Source organism: Anguilla rostrata, chromosome 2, assembly GCF_018555375.3.
Source record: "Anguilla rostrata isolate EN2019 chromosome 2, ASM1855537v3, whole genome shotgun sequence".
Taxonomy (NCBI): Eukaryota; Metazoa; Chordata; class Actinopteri; order Anguilliformes; family Anguillidae; genus Anguilla; species Anguilla rostrata.
The window spans coordinates 19,913,532-19,932,805 of record NC_057934.1 but is presented as its reverse complement, the minus strand read 5'-3'; the positions used below and the strand labels follow the sequence as shown (position 1 = coordinate 19,932,805).

The 19,274-nt window shown below is 40.5% G+C and overlaps 1 protein-coding gene across 1 annotated transcript; it reads left to right on the top strand.

Annotated features, from left to right (window-relative positions):
* The first annotated feature begins 40 nt into the window (after positions 1 to 40).
* LOC135247537 (zinc-binding protein A33-like) lies at positions 41 to 8,276 on the top strand. Its single transcript, XM_064321082.1, has 6 exons — positions 41 to 4,228; positions 4,579 to 4,674; positions 4,764 to 4,994; positions 5,650 to 5,672; positions 5,753 to 5,871; positions 6,859 to 8,276. Exons 1-6 carry the CDS (start codon positions 3,638 to 3,640, stop codon positions 7,413 to 7,415), a joined length of 1,617 nt encoding a protein of 538 aa, XP_064177152.1. The 5' UTR covers positions 41 to 3,637; the 3' UTR covers positions 7,416 to 8,276.
* Positions 8,277 to 19,274: the final 10,998 nt, after the last annotated feature.

Here is a 19,274-nt window from a genome sequence, read left to right as displayed (position 1 = left end):
TTTATATTATTATTAATATAATAATTTATGATTAAAGAACTGGGTGTCTGTGGCGACATTCCCGGGAAAAAATCACAAGCGGCGCATAGTTAGTGACGCGTTTTCCATCTCCCATCAGTGGTTGGTCTGCCAGAGAGGGTAGACGGAGCTAACGCAACAGGCTCGCTCTTCAACTCACTTGCGTGTGAGCAGTGTACTGTTTTTTCCGGTGTCTGCTAGTGTTAAAATAACAGAGGGGGGGGGGGGGGGGGTTATGGAACCCTGAAAAGTTTCTGTGTACCATGAGAGGTCATATTATTTGTTGATGTAGATTTTGTATTACATTTGATGACAATGTCACGTTACTAAATTACATAGCCTAGTAATTTGCACAGCTAATGCTAGCTACCGGACCATGTCAAGAAAGGCAACATTAGTTTAGACAACGTTTCTAAAGATGTCAAACAGAAGAAAACTAAATAAAAGAATACAGCAGTATGGATTAGCGTTATTTTATTACGCTTCCTCATATGGTCCTTCAGCCTTGCCCTTTTTTGATGAAATCTCCTTTGTTTTTGTTTTATTATTCTTGTTCTGATTGCTAACTTAACACCCAGCTCCGCTTTATTCTCAAACAGTTTGCTAGCAAAACCAGAAACACCAGTGGTAACATTTTGCAAGGCAGTTGTTTCAAAAATATCACACAACAATCATTCACGAGAAAGACTGTTTAGTGTGCACGAGATACATAATTGTATGAGCCGCAGCGAATCCCGCAAATTCTTCTCTGCAGTGTAAAGATGCTCATACCGGGCAAAAGGTGGATAAAGAACGTCTGTGGAAATTGATCATCACTAATTCTACCCTAGGTCTGCTACAGCATTTTAGCTCAGCTAAAGTTAGGGCAGCTTAAGTTAGCCTAATGTTAGACAATGAATGAGTGTGTACATAACGTTACTTTTATAACAACCATTTTTTATTCAGTAAATAATAAGTAAGTGTTATAGATGGTGTGGCCCAGGTGCCAACTGACTGACGTCACACAGGCGACACTGGTTGGATCCGGTTGGATCTCTGGGAAGTGAGGTCCAAAATCACACCTGCAATTACTGCTTTTCGTCATTGGTACCGCCAAAGAGAACGAAACAGAAATCTTCGAGATTGTAACTTTAAGTAATAGACTACTTTTCAGATAAAAACTTGATCAAGGGTCTCTGGGATTACCTGGAGAGCCAGAAGCAAGCAAAACAAAATCTGCAGAAGAACTGTGGCAAGTTCTCCAAAATGCTTGGAACAACCTACCAGCCGATTTTCTTATAAAACTGCAGGACAACTGCAGGATTGATTTTATTTAGTTTTTAACTATTTACTGCTCTTTATCTTATTTTTTCGATATTTATAACCTTTAATTTCATTATTTTTGAAAGCATCTTAGCTGTACAGCATTTTTTTTACAGGTGCCTAAGACTTTTGCACAGTACTGTATATATATATATGTGTGTGTTGTGATCTAAAGCTGTTTTGCATCTCTTAATGGTAACCTTTAATGATGGCAGCCAATGCTGCACCATTGTGTATAAGTCATCACCTGATCCCTCCTTTATAGAGGTCATCCTCATTGGATTCATCAGAATGTCTCTCTAATGCATCAAAATGTCCCCCTAATCCCTCAGAATGGCCTCCTACAATACAGCTGCTTCTTAATATGAAAATTGATTGTATATATATGTATGTATGTGTAATATATACAGTATATGGACAATTACTATGGTTGTAATCTTTGATCAAGTCAGTACTGTAGGTGCACATAGTTTTGGACAGAGTGGATGTGAGCACTTTGCCAAACAAGGCTTGAAAATGGAGACAGTCTGCAAATATGAATGGCTGGGTCTTGTGTCACGAACATGTTCATCAGAGGTGCTATCTCTCATTTATGTTAATTTAAAAAGAATTTAACTCTTTAAGAATTTTAATGTGCTCACTCCAAAAAGCTGCTGCATGTTGTTCTGTCCAGATAATATACAAATCACTGTCTTCGATCTTCTGACATGTCACTAAACTGGTCAAGGACACTGCATACAGGCTATCCACTGAGGAGATAAGGGTGCCAAGTTTACTCACACATATGTACTGAACATTAAGGAAAAAAGCAAGGAAAATCAGAAACCCAGGGCAAAAATATGACTTTTCAGACACAAGACCTACGGTTGTGAGCAGCCAACAGAACAGTAATTTAGTCCATCACAGGTGTTTGCTTTTAAAAGTTAGCTGTGTAAAACTGGCATTGTGTAAAACTGGCACTATTTGTGATGCTGATTGAAATTATAATAGCCCTAGCAAGGAATAGTAGTAAATCAGGTCTGGACGTTTTAGTGTGTCCCGCATACCCAACCCTGCACTAAAGGGTGTGATTTGTTTTCCAATTGAGTGGGTGTGGGCTTGGAATTACAGACCGAGATACTTACATCTCCATCATTGTCTTGAATTGAGCATATTATATCCTGCTCCCCGCTGCTTTGTTGGTTCACACAGCTGGGACGTACTAGATGAATTATAGGCGCCTCTGAAAAAGGGGGCTGATCTGCTTATGTGACAGGCGTATGACATCAGCATACATATCTATCTCTGTGGTATATTTGCTTTGCTCTAACTACGTAGCCAGCGCTCTGACTGCACTGTGAATGTGCAACATGATTGGCAGGTAGGCTAGCCTCCTTGCAGAGAGCTGTCCTGATTGTTTTTTAAGATTCAGGCATGGTGAAATTTAGAGTGGCTGATTTCAGAGACTGGAGTTTTTCTTAAAGCTTATAATTTATTGATATCTGTCAGGATGTAAAGGAAATTTAACCAAATATGAAACGTACATACTACACCTTTAATTATGATGTCATCACATTCATTTTTCAAGCTGAATCAGGCAATCCTCTTCTTTGTTACAGTTATGCATATCTCATCTTCCCCAGAACTATGCAATAATGGCTGGGTTCTTGTAACATGATGGCTGCCTCATTCTGTACTGTTCTTCAGTGTCTTAATATTTAAAGTAAAAATTAAAAAAAGAGTTCTAAGTGTAATGGGGTTTCCTGTGTTTGATTATGGGTGGTATTTAGGCAGCGGTCACCTTGGCTCCATGTGGACTGTTCATCAGACTGTTTAGCTTTTGAAAGGTTGTGACATTTGACCAATGGCAACAGTTATACCACACGATAGCCTGTCCTCACCAAAAGGCTGAAGTGAAGTAAAACAAAGACAGCCGTTACGCTGCATGACTGGACCACCGAGCATTTGTTGGCGTGTGTCCCCAAAATACATATTCCTTCCCTGACCACTGATGGCCGAGATATAGAGTATAATCCAATTATATTTAATTTTATCTGAATTTCCTAAAATTTATATAATTAACAGTGCCTTTTTTTCTTTTTCTTTTTTTACTTGGCTATGTAATTTTCAAGCTAAGTAAACCTCTGTTGTAATGTTCTTGCTCATGCATTCTTCACACAGCTGAAGTGCATCTCATGAGGGCACATGCAAGACTTGTCCTGTAAAACATATCAAATTGTGCTTGTTATTATGCACTACAGAACATTTTATTAGCAGTTCTTTAATAGTTCATATAAACAGACCATTACCACATTCCAACACGCACTCATGCAGAGGCATGCAGCGTAAAGGTGATGATGGACTTGCTTTTGGAATACTTCCTGAATTAAACTTGTTTGACTGGAATATCCAGGAAGTGTGCAACAGAGGTGAACCTTTAACAATGGCAGAGAGACCACTTCTCACGGAGTTCCTTCGCTGTCATGTTTGTTCTGAAATTTTCAAAGACCCTGTGTCTCTTCACTGCAACCACAGCTTCTGTAAAATGTGTATTTATCGGTTATGGGAGAAGAAAAATATCAGAAACTGCCCCATTTGTAACAGAAGATCTTCTATGACTCAGCCTGATGTGAATTTTAGCCTGAAAGTGCTCGCAGACTCGTATGTACAGAGGAAGGAATCGGAAGCAGGTGAAGAGAAGGAGGTAGACTTCAGTAAAGAGAGAGTTACTGAAGAGGAGATAGTGAAAGTCTTTCGTAAAGAGGGATCTGTTGGAGGAGTGGAGAGAGTGACGATGTGCAACAAACACACGGAGAGGCCCAGGTGGTTCTGTGTGGACGAGAGGATGGCTTTGTGTCCTCTCTGTGAATCTGAACATCACTCCACTCACAAAATAATCTCTCTGGAGGAGTCTGTGTCTGACCTGAAGGTAAGAACTTGTCTGAGTCATCCCAATTTCAGTGAATATTTCTGTGAGTCCAAACTGTGAGAAAAGAATAAGAAGATCTAAAATGGCTTCATAAAAAAATAATTTCAACATAATGTATAAATACAGTAAGAGCTATAGAAAAGGCCCTGTCTAAAAATATTGTGTTACTGCTTGTTTGTTTGTTTGTATTTGCTACACTGAATAAATAAGGTGTTCTATTTGCTTATCTTTAATGTGCTTTTTTATTTTTACATTTTTGTGAAAAAACTGTATAGAATATTCATATGAATCATGGTATACTTCACTCATTCGTGATGTTATATGAATATTCTTGTGTCATTCCATTCCAGGAAAAGCTTAAAAGAAGCCTCAAACCTGTGCAGGATCAACTAGTAAAGTGCCAAAAATTCAAAACCCAATATGAGAAAGTGGTACAATGCACAAAGGTGAGCTGCAGTGTTTCATACTGATATGCTGTGGTTTATATGAGATATTATACATGCACAATATGGTGGTGATTATTCCTCTTGTACAGAAACAAGCATTGGTAACCGAGAAGCAGATTAAGGCAGAGTTTGAGAAGCTCCACCAGTTCCTGCGAGAGGAAGAGGAGGCCAGACTGGCAGCACTGAGGGAGGAAGAGAAGAAGAAGGGGGAGGCTATCATTGAAGAGCTCAAGAAGATCCAGGAGCAGATCTCGTGTCTCTCAGATAGGATCAGCACAGTGGAACAGGAACTGAAGGAACAGCATGTGCCGTTCCTTAAGGTACTCTCATGACAGGCTAAAAACATTCATATAGCCAAAATGCATTCACATAATCACAATAGTGTGCACTCACATAGTGGTGTAGTGCTGGCAAAACTGAACTTGGCCAGTTTGATTTCCCCGAGAAAATATTGCCATTGTACAAGTTGCTTGACTGGACAATGTCAGAGGCCTGAATAATCAAGCTGAAAGGCCTCTTTCATCCAGAAATTTTAACAGGGCTCGAAAGTGCTCCCATTTTTGGAGCATTTACTCCTGAAAATGATGTGTGCTCTCTGGACAAATAACCTAGGAGCACATCTACTAATTAGGATGTATTAAGTTCACTCCTAATTTTTTCTGCTTCGGAGCACATGTGCTCCATGGAAAAAAAATGTTAGCATAGAGCTCTGTTTAACTAACTCTATCTGTAATCATAAACTATCAATGGTGTAGTATCCACAATGAATACATTTTTTAAAATCTTTTAAATGATCTTTTATTGAAACTCTTGGGATGTTTAAGGCATGGCTTAACGCAGGGCTGTATCATCTAGAGTCTAGACTGTAGACAAATGATGAGCCTAGATGGACTGAATGGACTGTTCTCATCATTCTATATGATGAGTCACTATGTATTCTGATATTCGAAAGTAACTGTCTTTTTGTCTTTTCAGAAGTTCAGCCAGACCTCAGTGAGGTATGTAATGATCATTATGTCAGTCACTGGTGTTGTGACTCCTTCCCCATGGCTTGAGTGACTCCTGCTTGTCATTGCAGAGCCCAGTGCACACTGCAGGATCCAGAGCTGCTCTCAGGGGCACTGATAGATGTGGCCAAACACCTGGGCAACCTGAAGTTCAGAGTCTGGGAGAAGATGCTGGAGATGGTGCAGTACAGTGAGTATCTAGGGAATGAGGCTACAAAGGCGATCATCATATAATAGTATAGTAATTTAATATAATTCTGCATATAACCTTGGTAAATAAAATGAAATATACAGTGCAGTCTGGATGCAGTTTGACCTGATATGCATTTAAGATGACAGTCAGTGATGACTGAAATTTAAGCTCATAATCTACACTTTAACCTCATATTTATTGTTTTATTTCAAATCCAATGTGCCAGTGCATTACAGAGCAAAAATCACAAACATTCAATTCACATGTATCCTCTTAAAGGATATGACACTGAAAATGTTTCCAAAAATATAAATCAGTGAAAATTAAAAATGGTATAGGAAACAAATGCATGTTTTTGGAAATTTTGCAGAATCCCCTGCTTCTTCCAGGTATACCCCCCCCCCCCCCCCCGACCACCACCACCACCACCACCACCACCCATGAAAACAAACAAGCAAACAAATTAATTAATTGAAACATGGAAAGCCTTGAAGACCAATAAATCACAGGAGTACATCATAAGTGATTTACGGGTATTTCTTGAGATCACTGGTGTACTGAAAGATCTATTTGCAGAAGTTTGATCTTTCTGGGCAGGGGTGAGGTTTTTTGTTCAAATTGTCTTGGCCCACAGATGCAACACAACCTCATAACAAAGATCCAAAAAGATCCACCACCATATTTCACCATAGGTGTGACACCCTTTTCAACGTGAGCATCCCTCTTAAGATTCCAAATCCGCAGCTGGTATGCCTGGCCAAAAAGCTCAATTTTGGTCTCATCTGACCATAGTACCCAGTTCCAATCAAAGTTCAGCATTTCACCCCTCAGTTGAGATCAGTTATGGTCAGATGAGACCATTCACAGTATGTGTATATGTTTATGTGCCATATATGATCAGATGGGACCATATATATGCATATTTTTTTTGTTTATTGGCCGCTTCATATGGATCTTTTCCATTTTCACTCATTTATCCTACAGCTCCTGTGACCTTGGACCCAAACTCTGCACATCCCAGACTTTCTTTGTCTGATGACCTAACCAGTGTGAGATACGCTGACATTACACAGCCACTTCCTGACAACCCAGAGAGGTTTAATTACTGTGTGAACGTGTTGGGCTCAGAGGGGTTTACCTCAGGGAAACACAGCTGGGAGGTGGACGTGAAGAACAAACCTCAGTGGACCATAGGAGTGGCTAAAGAGTCTATCGGCAGGAAGGGACAGGTCACATGCAGCCCACTGAGGGGATACTGGGTTCTGTTGCTGAGGGATGGCGATCAGTATTACTCGGCTTCTGGAAGACACCTCACCCTTGAGAGGAAACCCCAGAAGATCAGAGTGGAGCTGGACTATGACAGGGGAGAGGTGTCCTTCTTCGACCCCAGTGACATGTCGCATATTTACACTTTTATAGATACTTTTACAGAGAGGGTCTTCCCATATATATCTCCCTGTGGAAATGACGATGGCAGTAACCCTGGAGCTCTGCAGATATGCCCATTGAAGGTTTCTATAACAGTGGTGCCACTACAATGATGCTGTTGTTCAGAGTGATATCAGAAAAAAATATTTACTGCGATGACTGTCTATTCTGTGTCCAGATTTAAATCACTTTTGAAGACCAACCTTTCCAGAATTGTTTTTAAATTTTCTGTAATGACATGTATTATCATACTTGGCTGTAGTTATTTGTTTTGGTTTTCTTATTTTGAAAAATAACAGAAATAAATAAAATCTCCTTGATGCAAAGCACTCTGTGAACAGACTGTTGAAAGGGGTTATATAAGTCCAGTCAATCTTTTATTATTAAAATCAATTAATTGAGTGTGTATAGCAAGACAAGTAAGAAGGGCAGTTAGGAGCACCTGTAAGGTAAGAAAAAACGATTAACATGACAGTTAATTTGAACTTAAAACAGACAAGGTAAGGGAACTGACTACTGTTAACTGTCATGGTTCTGTGTTTTCCTGTCTGTGTTTCCCTTGTTGGGCCGCCAGATGGCGGCACTTCTGTTTTGTGTCCTGCTCCCCCCTGTTAATTGTATGATTGTTTTCAATTGTCTCGTTATTCCATCATTGTCCCCACCTGTGTCTTGTGATCCCCTCTTCTGGTTTGATTGTTTTTTGAGTTCACCTGTGTCTTGTTACCCCCTGTCTATTTAAGTTCTTTGTTCCCTTGACTCGGGTGCTGGTTCCTTGTGTTTGTTTCCTAGTTATGTTTGCGCCGACCATTTGTACCTGCCCTTGTACTCTGCCTGCCTGTGTTCTGCCCTGCCCGTGTTTTTGTGAGTTCTTCTTGTTTTCTGTTTTATTAGATATTTTTTGAGTTTGTGTTTTTGCCCATCGTGGCCTTTTCTGTTCCCTGCTTGTTTGCCTTTTTTGTTAGTAAAGTTTTTGGTTCCCCTCCCATTTTTGAGTTGTGAGTTTTGTCCCTCTGCTTTTGGGTCCGTACCCCCCACGAGTCCTGACAGTTAACAGTTAAAGATGGCTTAAATCACGCATCTTAACAATTAGTGGTATTAGTGCCAACAAGACAAAAACAGCAAACAATGTGAACTACTTGGAACTGACATGAATTGCTAATGTTTAGCCAGACAAAAATGCAAAAAAAATGGCATCCTATTGATTTCTGTTGTATAACATAACATAGAAGTTGAGCTGCATTGTCTGCGTATATTAGAATTTGTTTATAGTTCCTTGCACACACACACACACACACACACACACACACCCTGTCATGTGCACATATATTGAAAAACTCTGCCCGCCACCTGCTGCTAGTTCAGGTTCCCTACAACCTTTCCATTAGGTGGCACTATGCCCATATTCTCCACCAGCTGTGGAGTACAGTATGGGGTGCAACATAAAGTAAGAAGAAAATGCATCCGAGATCTGATTGAGCACAGCACAAATGGCCCATTCTTCATTTTAAAAAAATAAATAAATAAAAACTCATGTTTGAGAACAAGTCCACTTCCTGTTTGGGGAGGGGGAGGGGTTACTGAGAGGGACTGATTTCACACAAGCTCACAGCTCACAGGTTTATTTCAGTCAGCTACAACACTGAACAGTGCCTGTACTCATGCTTAAGTAGCCCCTTAATGAAGTGGGTCATGAATGAGAGGTAAATAGTGGTTTGGGGCTGTAGGTGTGCAGGCAAGCCAGGCTGTTGCTTTCTGACTTGGTCAGTAGATGGCACTAGCATGCAGTCACATTCTGGGCCTCCATCTCTGCAAACACTGGTGGTAGTGATCTAATAGTGATTGTGATCTGTTTACACAAATTACTTACTGTAAGAGCAGGTCAACAAGCAAAGTTAATGTTTTAAACTTGCCATTGACAACTGCCACAGCCACTCCACAAGTCTGCAAGCCACACCCTGGGCACATACTGAGACAGCCATCAGGAAGTAATGAAGGACATTCCCGAGCCCCATTCATTTCTCCTCTCCTTCTACCTTAAGGTTGCAGAGACTTCATGGCTGTGTTCTCATAGCTGGGGGTGACTATTTTGTCCTAATTAGTGTATTCCGGATCACATGTAATTTCATCATTTTTTTCATACATCATTGTCACATTTTTTTTTTTTTTGGAAAGCTTTGTTTATGTGGAACAGTTTGTGTCATTGGTCCTGAGGTATGGTAGGCATTTAATAAAAATTTCAGGACGTGGTCAAGGCTCTGGTTGTGAGATGAAAATGAACTTGCATTCCACAGGGTTGAGGTCACTCTGGAAGGGTGTGGCTTGACAATTTACAGATAAGGCAGAAAAAAACTATTTTACGTTTTGGTGACCCCATTCTTCATCCATACTCCTTTGATACATTATCATTTTGTTTGAAGCTTTGTGTATATCTAGGGGAAACTGGAATTGTTCAAAGAGTCTTGACCTCCTGTGTGTAACTGTTTGGCAAGTTACTCTGTTCAAATATTTGTACATCATTTTGAAACTTAGATGTGATTTAGTTGTGTTTACTTTCTACTTATTTATATGTCATAACTGTACCAATCTGAACTTTATATTTTTAGACTAGGAAATGCATTAGTTTCAACTTGGAATTTCTCCTAATCTTACAAGGTTACATTACCCATCTCCCACAGAATCTCTGATGGCCTGACATCCATAGTACCTTTTCTGTGTCATTATGGGCATACTATACTGTTGCGGTGCTAATATTTGCATGCGCTGTCAGACCGCTTCCAGTAGATAGTCATGTTCTCTGATTTATTTAGAATGTGATGACAATGGCTCCCATATCAGAACTTTCCAATGGAAGTGATGCATTTTGACAGGTAAGAGTTAAATTACAATGTCTACTTTTCAGAAATGCATCTATCCTGTTGTGATTTGTCCCCTCACACACTGCAAGCCTTGCCCTGCCCTTTAAGCCCAATGCAGAATTTAGTGAAGAATCAACCTGTGGCATCACATCAGTCTCTCTGACCCAGGAGACAAATTCCTGTGGGGCCTAGATGCCTAATGATTGGAAGACTAGATATCCTCTGCTTCCTCTGCTTTCTCCATGAGATGGGACAGATGAAAACAAGCACTGCCCCAAATCAAGTCTTGTTGGGAACACTCTCATACTCAAATTAATATCATGTTCACTGAAACTAAAATGACTAATCTTCTGAATTACAAGCATTCTGGTCATGTGACCCTTTTCTCAGCCAACCAATAATCCAACAAAAACAAGCAATCACTATTTCTGTGGTGCTATTTACTGCAGGTTGTCACACAGTTCTTTGTGGTGGATTATTTTCCAGTGTGGGGAAAGCATGAAATAATTCCCAAGCCCATTACTGAACAGTATACCTGGGAAACAGTGAGATCTGCTGAATAATAGCTTGTTTTGTTTACACAATAAAAACAAACAGCTATTAAAGCCCAGACTATTCAGGAAATGAATGTGATCGCATTATATGAAGTCCTTCTGAGAAATAACCACTGGAAGGACATGATTCAGCATCCTTAGTGGATGAATATGCATGGTATGCTTGATGCACACGCATGGAAATGCACGTTATGTGTGATGCACATGTATGATGTACATGCATGGAAATGCATGTTGTACGTAATACACATGCATGATTAGTATATGAATCCTCCAAGGTGGTTTAGTTGAAAGCCTATTTCCTGGGAGGCCTGAATGTGACTGAATTGGGGCAGGGGTGAGGTTGTCACTACATTCTTAATTCAGCACTAACATACTTCATCTTCATCTACATTAACGTGATGGAGACCGAGGACAGGGCCCAGGACTGACCCTGCGGAGCAGAAGGTGTTTACTCTGTTGGGAAAGGCAGGTGGAGAGGAGAGAAGGCCAAGCAGGCCACTGCGTGTGGAGCTTATGGCCCCGAGCCTTTTCTCTCTCTCACTGTGGGAAGGTTATGTAACGGAGCTGTAAAAATAGTCTGCTATCCTGAAGGATATATGTAAACAAACATGTCTGACAAGGTGGAAGAATTTAATTGGACAAAACTGAAAAAAGGAAAAGGAAGTACCGCAACGTGAAAATATGCACTTGGCAAATGTTTTGTATTAACATCTCTCCATATTTTTTTCTTATTTTTTTTGGAATGAGACCAGTGGTTAGCATGTAGCTCTCTTTCACATAGAAACACACATGCCCACACACCCATTAAACTCCTCCCACTCTTACAAATCTGCTCATATCCACCCCCACACACACACTCTCACATAACATATCCAACCCTACCCTACTCAACCCCCCCCCCCCCTCAAACCCACACATATTACATTCCCCTGTACACACACATACATGCCCTCCCACATCCATTTCCTCATTCAACCCCCACCCCATACACACACATTCAAATAACACAATAAATCACTCTTTTCTATCAGTCACACATTCTTTTCTTTCTCTATATCCGTTCCTCTCTATCTCCTTCTCATTCACAAGCTCTCTTGGCATAGTTAGTGTTAAAGACAGCAAGGTCGATGATGACATCTCTGCATGGAGGTAAATCTAGGACATGTGAACTGATGAGTCTCGGAGAACCTGTGAGAGAGTAATCCTCTCTTCCTGTCCCCTGGAGGAGAATGTTTCTCTGCCCGGTGTTCCATTTTAATACAAATTATGATGACAAGCAAGCTGTCACTCAAACCAGACTGGGAGGGGTCCTATTAGTTATCTAGTGGGATTTTTATCATGTTTAACCTGAATCGAATAAAGCGCTTCACTGTCAGAGTGTCACACCACCACTGACCTTTCATTAAGCTACTTTTCTAAGACAGCAACCTAACTTATATATTGTTGGTATACAGTTCAATCTGATTTTTCATTCCTGATTTGGAATGCTCTATTGCAATTTTATGTCTTTGCCCATCTCTGTCATATATATCTTATGCTGTCAATTTGGAAAGGTGCAAATTATCATGCATGTACTTTGAAAGGAATGTTGATACTTCACTCTGAAATCCATCACCCAACTTGAGCGGTCACTACTGGTGAACTAAGCTACCGCAGCTGGTGTACAGAGATCACAGGCATCCAATTGATAAGAGCAGTATATCTGTTGATGAGACACAGGTAATTATGCAAGCTAGGTAGGTTAGCCTATCATTAACCATGAGGCAGTCTCAATGTTTGTACTTAGTTACCACTTGTAATGTGGTAACTAATTCCGCTACCATCAGTATGACTTTATTAACCACTGAGAAAAGAAGTGGTCTCACAGTGTTTGCATTTACCAGAAATTATAACTAGATTTCATTCCACTGGCATCAATCTGACATGTTTCTCCTCATTTTTCTCCTAGCACTGTTAAAGAAGTAGCTAATGCTCTTTTAACTATGGATATCAAGAAATCAACCAGAGAGGATAATTTAGATCCCTTCATCATTTCTGCACCTTTTATCACAGAGTATATTGCCCATATTTTTAATCTTTCCATTGCCTCTTATAAAAGCCCCAAAGTCTGGAAAACAGCTCATTTAGTACCGCTACAAAAAGGTGGGGACAAAAGTGACCTCAACAATTGTTGAAGGTCGAAACCCTGTCTCGAAACTGTCTTGTTTCTCTAAAATTCTAGAATCCCTTGTAAATAACCAATTAAAGTCATTTCTTCTTTGCCATGATGTGCTGAGCCCTCTCCAATCTGGTTTCAGGGCTAAACATAGCACTGTCTCTGCCACCTCCTTAGTCATCCATGACATTGTATCTGCCCTTGATGATAAACAACATTGTGCAGCTCTTTTTGTTGGCATGTCCAAGGCCTATGATACAGTCGATCATTCTTTGCTATTACATAAATTATCACTTATTGGCCTAGACACTGCTGCTTGTGAGTGGTTTCAAAACTACCTCTCAGACAGATACCAATGTATAAAGGTGGGTGATATACAGTCTGAGTTTTTACACATCACAAAGGGTGTCCCCCAAGGCTCAATACTGGCTCCGACCTTATTCTCCATTTATATTAACGAGACTGCAAGGTTCACTTTATGCAGATGATACTATTATTTATTGTTGTTCACACTCCTTAAAATTGGCTGTCAATAATCTGAAACTTTCATTCGATGCTCTGCAAAATGCTCTTGTAAACCTTAAATTTGTATTAAATGCCAATAAGACTAAATATATGCTGTTTTCCAGAGCCATAAAAATGGACTTTGGCAACCTCCTGATTCACTCTCTAAATGGTACTCTTATTGAGAGAGTCCCCCACTATAAATATTTAGGTATCTGGGTTGATGAAAAACTCACTTTTAAAGCGTGCCTTCTGTGTAATCTACCCCTTTATTTGTCATCACTCCTGGTCTGGAAAAATGGAAATCGCTACACTCACTCTCAAGACTGGCTAACACTCCACGTCCCTCAAATTAACTTGGAACTAGGAAAGATTGCTTTTAAATTCTGCGCCCCTCACACCTGGAATGAACTGCAAAAACTTCAATTGAATTCCATTGTATCACTGGGCCATTTTAGATCCCTGATCTCAGATTTGATCAATTTGAAATTTTAACTGTTTTAATTGATGCTTGTTATTATCTCTTGTAACCTCTTTTATTTCTTACGCCTCTTGTAATCTTGGCTCATTGAGAAAGAGGGTTCCTACCCTCAATTGTCACCGAGAATCTTAAATAAAGGTTGAATTAATGTAATTTCAACTTCTAATGGCTTTAAGATTATGGGAAACAGGGCCCTGATCAATATAATTTCTCTTCCAAGCTATGGAACCATGCTTAATTACTGTTAGAAAATGTGTGTTGGTCAAGCATTGTATGTCCAAGCTTTACAAAACCTGACATGCAGACTGATTTATTTAACAAAACGTCTTACATTTGACCAGGATGGACAAATATTTTTACAGAAAACTAACTGTGATCCATAAAAAATATAGGGTCCTATACTTGTTACAACTAGTCATAAACTTGTCAAGTAATATATTTTGTATTTTAGTTTTGATATTTGTTTTGGAACCGGTATTTTCTGGTTTGATACATAGATTTTTGCCCATTTCTGGCGATCCTTTGCTTTGACACTCATTAAAACTCCACAGGCCACCTGGGTTCTCTGCTAGGCATACCATGTTCACAGTCCAGTAGGAGCAGCAACTAGGATTCCAGTGCCAACTTTGCTGTTCAACGACAGAACAACACACCCCTCACCCTCATCAAAGCTTAGAGGGTTATAATGACGAAGAGGTGTCCGTTCAATCGAAGACCAACCTGGGTGTGATCTGAAAGTGGATGCCTAAGTGTCTGTCCAATGTCAGCTCCTAAGCATGTGTCTGACTACCTGAGTGCTTTGGGACAGGGGACAGCAGATGGGGAGTCGTAGACATTACAGGTCCTTTCAGGCTCAACTCGATCTCACCTTTTCGGGTTTCCTCCTCAGCGTTCTGCGCAGTGTAACATGGTCAGGAGGAGAAAAGGTGTGCTGAAGGCACCATCCATGTAATTTCCTTTCATATAGGGGAGAGTGAGGTCATGAACCCGGATAATTACACAAATACTGGAGCTTCGTGGTATCACCCAGCTTTCTGGCCCAATGCCTGAGGTTTCAGTGTCTTGTGGAGGCCTTGAATGTCATGTTTGTCCCCGACTCAACTTCTGTCCCATTGGGTGATGCACTGAAACGTCCCTTGGCCCAAGCATGCATGACCCAAAGATGACCCCCAGTGCATGTCATTCCACAGGTCTTAATCAAGCAGCACAGAATAACAGAGGTAACAGAGGTGTGCCTTTATGGTTCAGTGACAGAAAGACCTGTCTCTGACCCAGTACATTGTGGAACCAGCATTTGCCCAGCATATGTCTTTTAGCCACTGGCGTGGGAAAAAAATACTAGAAAAATGGTTACCTGTGGTAACCTGCATGGAATACTGGCCATCTTGGGTAGCCTGTAGTCAGACACTTGTCCTCAGAGCACCACGCTAGAAAAGCAACACCTGTGACTGTTTTTCTCTGAGAGGCTCACAGTGGTATTGGGAGACTGAGGCTCCATGAATGCCATAATGAGTGGACATGCAGAAAGCTGCTGTCAGTCATTGACTTGTCTGAGCAAATTAAATGGGGTTTTGCTTTTTCTGGACTTCATGAAACCTCATGCTTCCATCACTAGCCCACAGCATTGGATAGATTTCAGCCACCATTTCACTAAGTGTAAAATCCATGTGTCAAGGCTTCTTCCTCCTCCGCCTTCTGAACACTGGCCACTTGTGTTTTGGTTACCTGGGCCATGTCCTCTTCCCTTGGCTGACCTCTGGGGCAATGGAAGCTGCTTAATCCTCAAATGATCCTAACTCCATCTATGATTAAGTATCTGTATCGCTCTCTTGTATTCTCTTGCAGTCCACACTGTTTCTTCCTGTTCCTTCTTTTCTTTCACTCTCACAGACTCTGTTTTTTTTTCTTTTGGCTGATTCTGAAATATACTATGATATATATTATGCAAGTCATTTTTTAAGCTTTTATTTGCACAATTGTGTATAATGTATACTTTCCTGGGCATGCTTGGCACATTTGGTTACACAGGAAACTGTTGTGCAAGCAGGACCGGTGACCCCCTCATTATTGTGGCCGTGCTCTCAGAGTAAGAGAGATTAGTCTATTCAGGGATAACACCCACTGCAACAAATAGGACCATAACACAGGATCTAGGACTTGCTGGGAGCCAGTACCATGGCAACAAGGAGCAGGGTAATATCATCTCCTGATTGGTTCTCAAGAGAGAACACAGCATAGACAGTCGTGGTTTCAGCTCCAAAGCAAAGCACCCTTAGTTGTGATGTCCTGACACGGTGTTATTCCTGCCGGAGTGTCATTAGGGTCTGGAAAAGTAACATTTGGATGCAGTAGTATGCTTAGAAGATTCAGGTCTTATCTTCAAAGGACATCTTTAATATATTTCTTTCTTTGAAGCTATTTTATGCCCTATCCTTATTTTTTGATTCACTTGTCCCTCAAAATACCGCCCCTTCAATTTACTCTGCCACTCAGCAGTATAGTCATTTCACTAAAGGAGAGCTCTGCAAACGTGCAGGACCCTGATTGACCAAAATATGATGGACGAGACTGCTAACTGACACCATTCCTGCTCCAAACTGTGCATCACCCTGATGGATTTCCAGTCAGTTAGCAATGGAACTGGCAGGATTGAATTCCACACCATGGAGCCTGTCAGCACCAATGACTAGTCATATAGCCAGATGATCAGATTTTCACAAAGAAGCCTTCAAATAAATGTTGCAAATAAATTTTAATGTCTTGAGTGTTGCTGGGCAGGTGTTTTCACTTCTGTGTAGCAAGCAGTTTGTTTGCTACATGTCTTATGCAATTTTGTAAATTAAGGTAAACATTAGTAACAGAAGAGCTTAAAATGTAATGTCAGAGGATCTTTCAATGATTCATCTTACAAGTGTTTCATATGCGAGACACTGGGCCAGTTTAACAGACACAGATTATGCTTAGTCCTGAAATGAACTGAGTTCTGTATTGAATTTTTTCATTCAAAACTGAATTTAGTCTGGGACTACGCTTAATCTGAGGTCTGTGAAATTGACCCGTAATCAGATGTTTTTCCTCTCCTAGACATAGGCTTACATCATCCTCTTGTTTCACTTTGCAGATTCCTTGCATGATCTCTGGAATGGTAATTCTGAATTCTGCTCTCTAGACAGTTTGTAAAAGATCAGTGTACATGGGCTGAATGGCCTGTTTCCATCAGTATTTTATTACTTATTTTTTGTTGGATGTTCAGTGAAACAATATTGTCATTTTTTATGATTTTCTGGTGCACAATGTCCTGTCTATTTCTACACAGTATTCTACTTAATGAGTTGATGCAACTCAAGCAGAATTCTGCCGTCAGTCTACCATGTCCAAATTCTGTTTTCGACAAACTTGGATGGACATTGACCATGAAAAAATGTGAAATGTATTGCTTCAGTGAGCTCCAGAAAAGTTACATAATTTAAACATTAATTCCAACCTAGTTCCAGAAGGGCCGGTGGCCTATAACAGTGCTTGAACAATCAAGAAACATCGGCCTATAACATTCTTCTTTCCTCCTGGAAATCCTATTGCATGCAGTGTAATCTGCCGGTGTCCCTAGTCTGAAGTGGAAAAATGCCTTGGCTTAGCAGAGTGGTCTAGTTGTAGCGCAGCCAACATGTCGCATTGGTGTGTCCATGCTTTTATGGAAAATCCCCCCACATTTCAACACCTTGATCTGCAGATGGAAAGGTTCATGCCTCCACCTCAATGAAATGTAGCTTATTGCAGCTTCTATCATTCTCTGCATTCTGCAGCATAGTGGTCGCCAACTCCTACTTCTGAAACAGAGTGAAGTTAAGGCAAGGTAACCCACTCAGCTTAATGTGAAATCTACATAATAGATATGCGTGAAGGAGTGTATAATGGTGTATTATCAATAGAAGCGCAACTGGTAGTACTAACAAATTATTAAAAATATTACTCATTTAGCTTATTTGTTACAAGCTTGAAAAAAATACCAATTTGTCTCAAACTACAGAATCCTACCTGTATAGGAATAATTTTGTAGTTTCACTTGGAATTTTTGCATGATCGCATGGCCAAATTCTTGTGGCATGCAGAACATGCCAGAACTCTTCGAGGTGCTGCAGTTGACAGTGTGGGCATCTCCTTCTAGCCCCACTTATTCCAGATCTGTGTAAAAATGGCAAGTGTCACCATTGCCAAAGATTCTATACATTTCATTTGAAATAGATTTCAAAAGAAAATCGGATGGATCCTTGACAGGGAAACTAGAGTTCCTGGGGCTGTCTATGAGTATCTATGAAGACACAGGGCCAAGGACAGCCTCCAATGCCAAGTTAACATCCAACATTTCACCATCACATCCACGTGTTCAACTTAGTGAATGACATTGATGTGGCTGCAGGCTTATGATCCAGTACATGAGCAAAATCTCCATATTTGTACTCTAGCGATCGATGATGCAAATAAAATTATTCAAATTCAGATGAGACAATCGTGCCTGGTAAAACTTTGAGCCCTTTTTGCAAGCCTGGTCTGATACTTTGGTCTGATGTTCAATTTCAACTTGTTTCAAAATCTTTGCAGTTTTTAAATCAATCAGAAATCATTGAAATATCAATCCCCATGTACAGAGCGTTGTGAAAAATGGTCACTAGAAGCAATCAACCGCCAGCCATTTCTTTAATCTGAATGATTGAATGCATTGTCTTGTTGGAAATCCCTCACATCCAGCTTCATACCTTGAACTTCAGACAACCTGAAATGACAGACATGCGAACAGGACATCTTACCATCAAATTGGCAAGATGTCCTGTTCACGTCTGTAAAGCTGCAAAAACAAGACCAGGTCAAAACCTAGTATATGGCTGGACCGGCCGACCAATGGTGTGACTTCATCACTAACTCAGTCACAGACATTCGCGTTTGTAGGGCTGGCCCTGCTGTTGCAGTCCAGCCAAAAACAGCAAAGGTTGACATTGTGAAACACTTAAGTTGAAATTGAACAAGGCATCAGACCAGGCTTGCAAGTGGCTCCGGAAGTGTTACCAGGCACGATTGATTCATCTGAATTTAAATAATTTTATTTGCATCCTCGTTCGCTAGCACGTTCTGCTGTCCAACACACACCCACTGTAGCGTTGGCTACAAGCAGCACATTTCCACTCCAGATCAATATAGCACACCTGTTGTGCACCTGCAACCATGCCTGCTTCTCTGCCATTGTTGAGCAGATGGTACTTCATTTAGGGGGGCTTGTACAATTTTACCAGAAATCCAAGTAGAGTTGAGCTTGCATCCACCCATCTACATTACCATTTTACGATCTTGTTCTGGACCTACTGCCGATTTTCTTTATTTCAATAAATTAAGGGAAATGTGGCTCTGAAAGAATCTACCCTAAGACC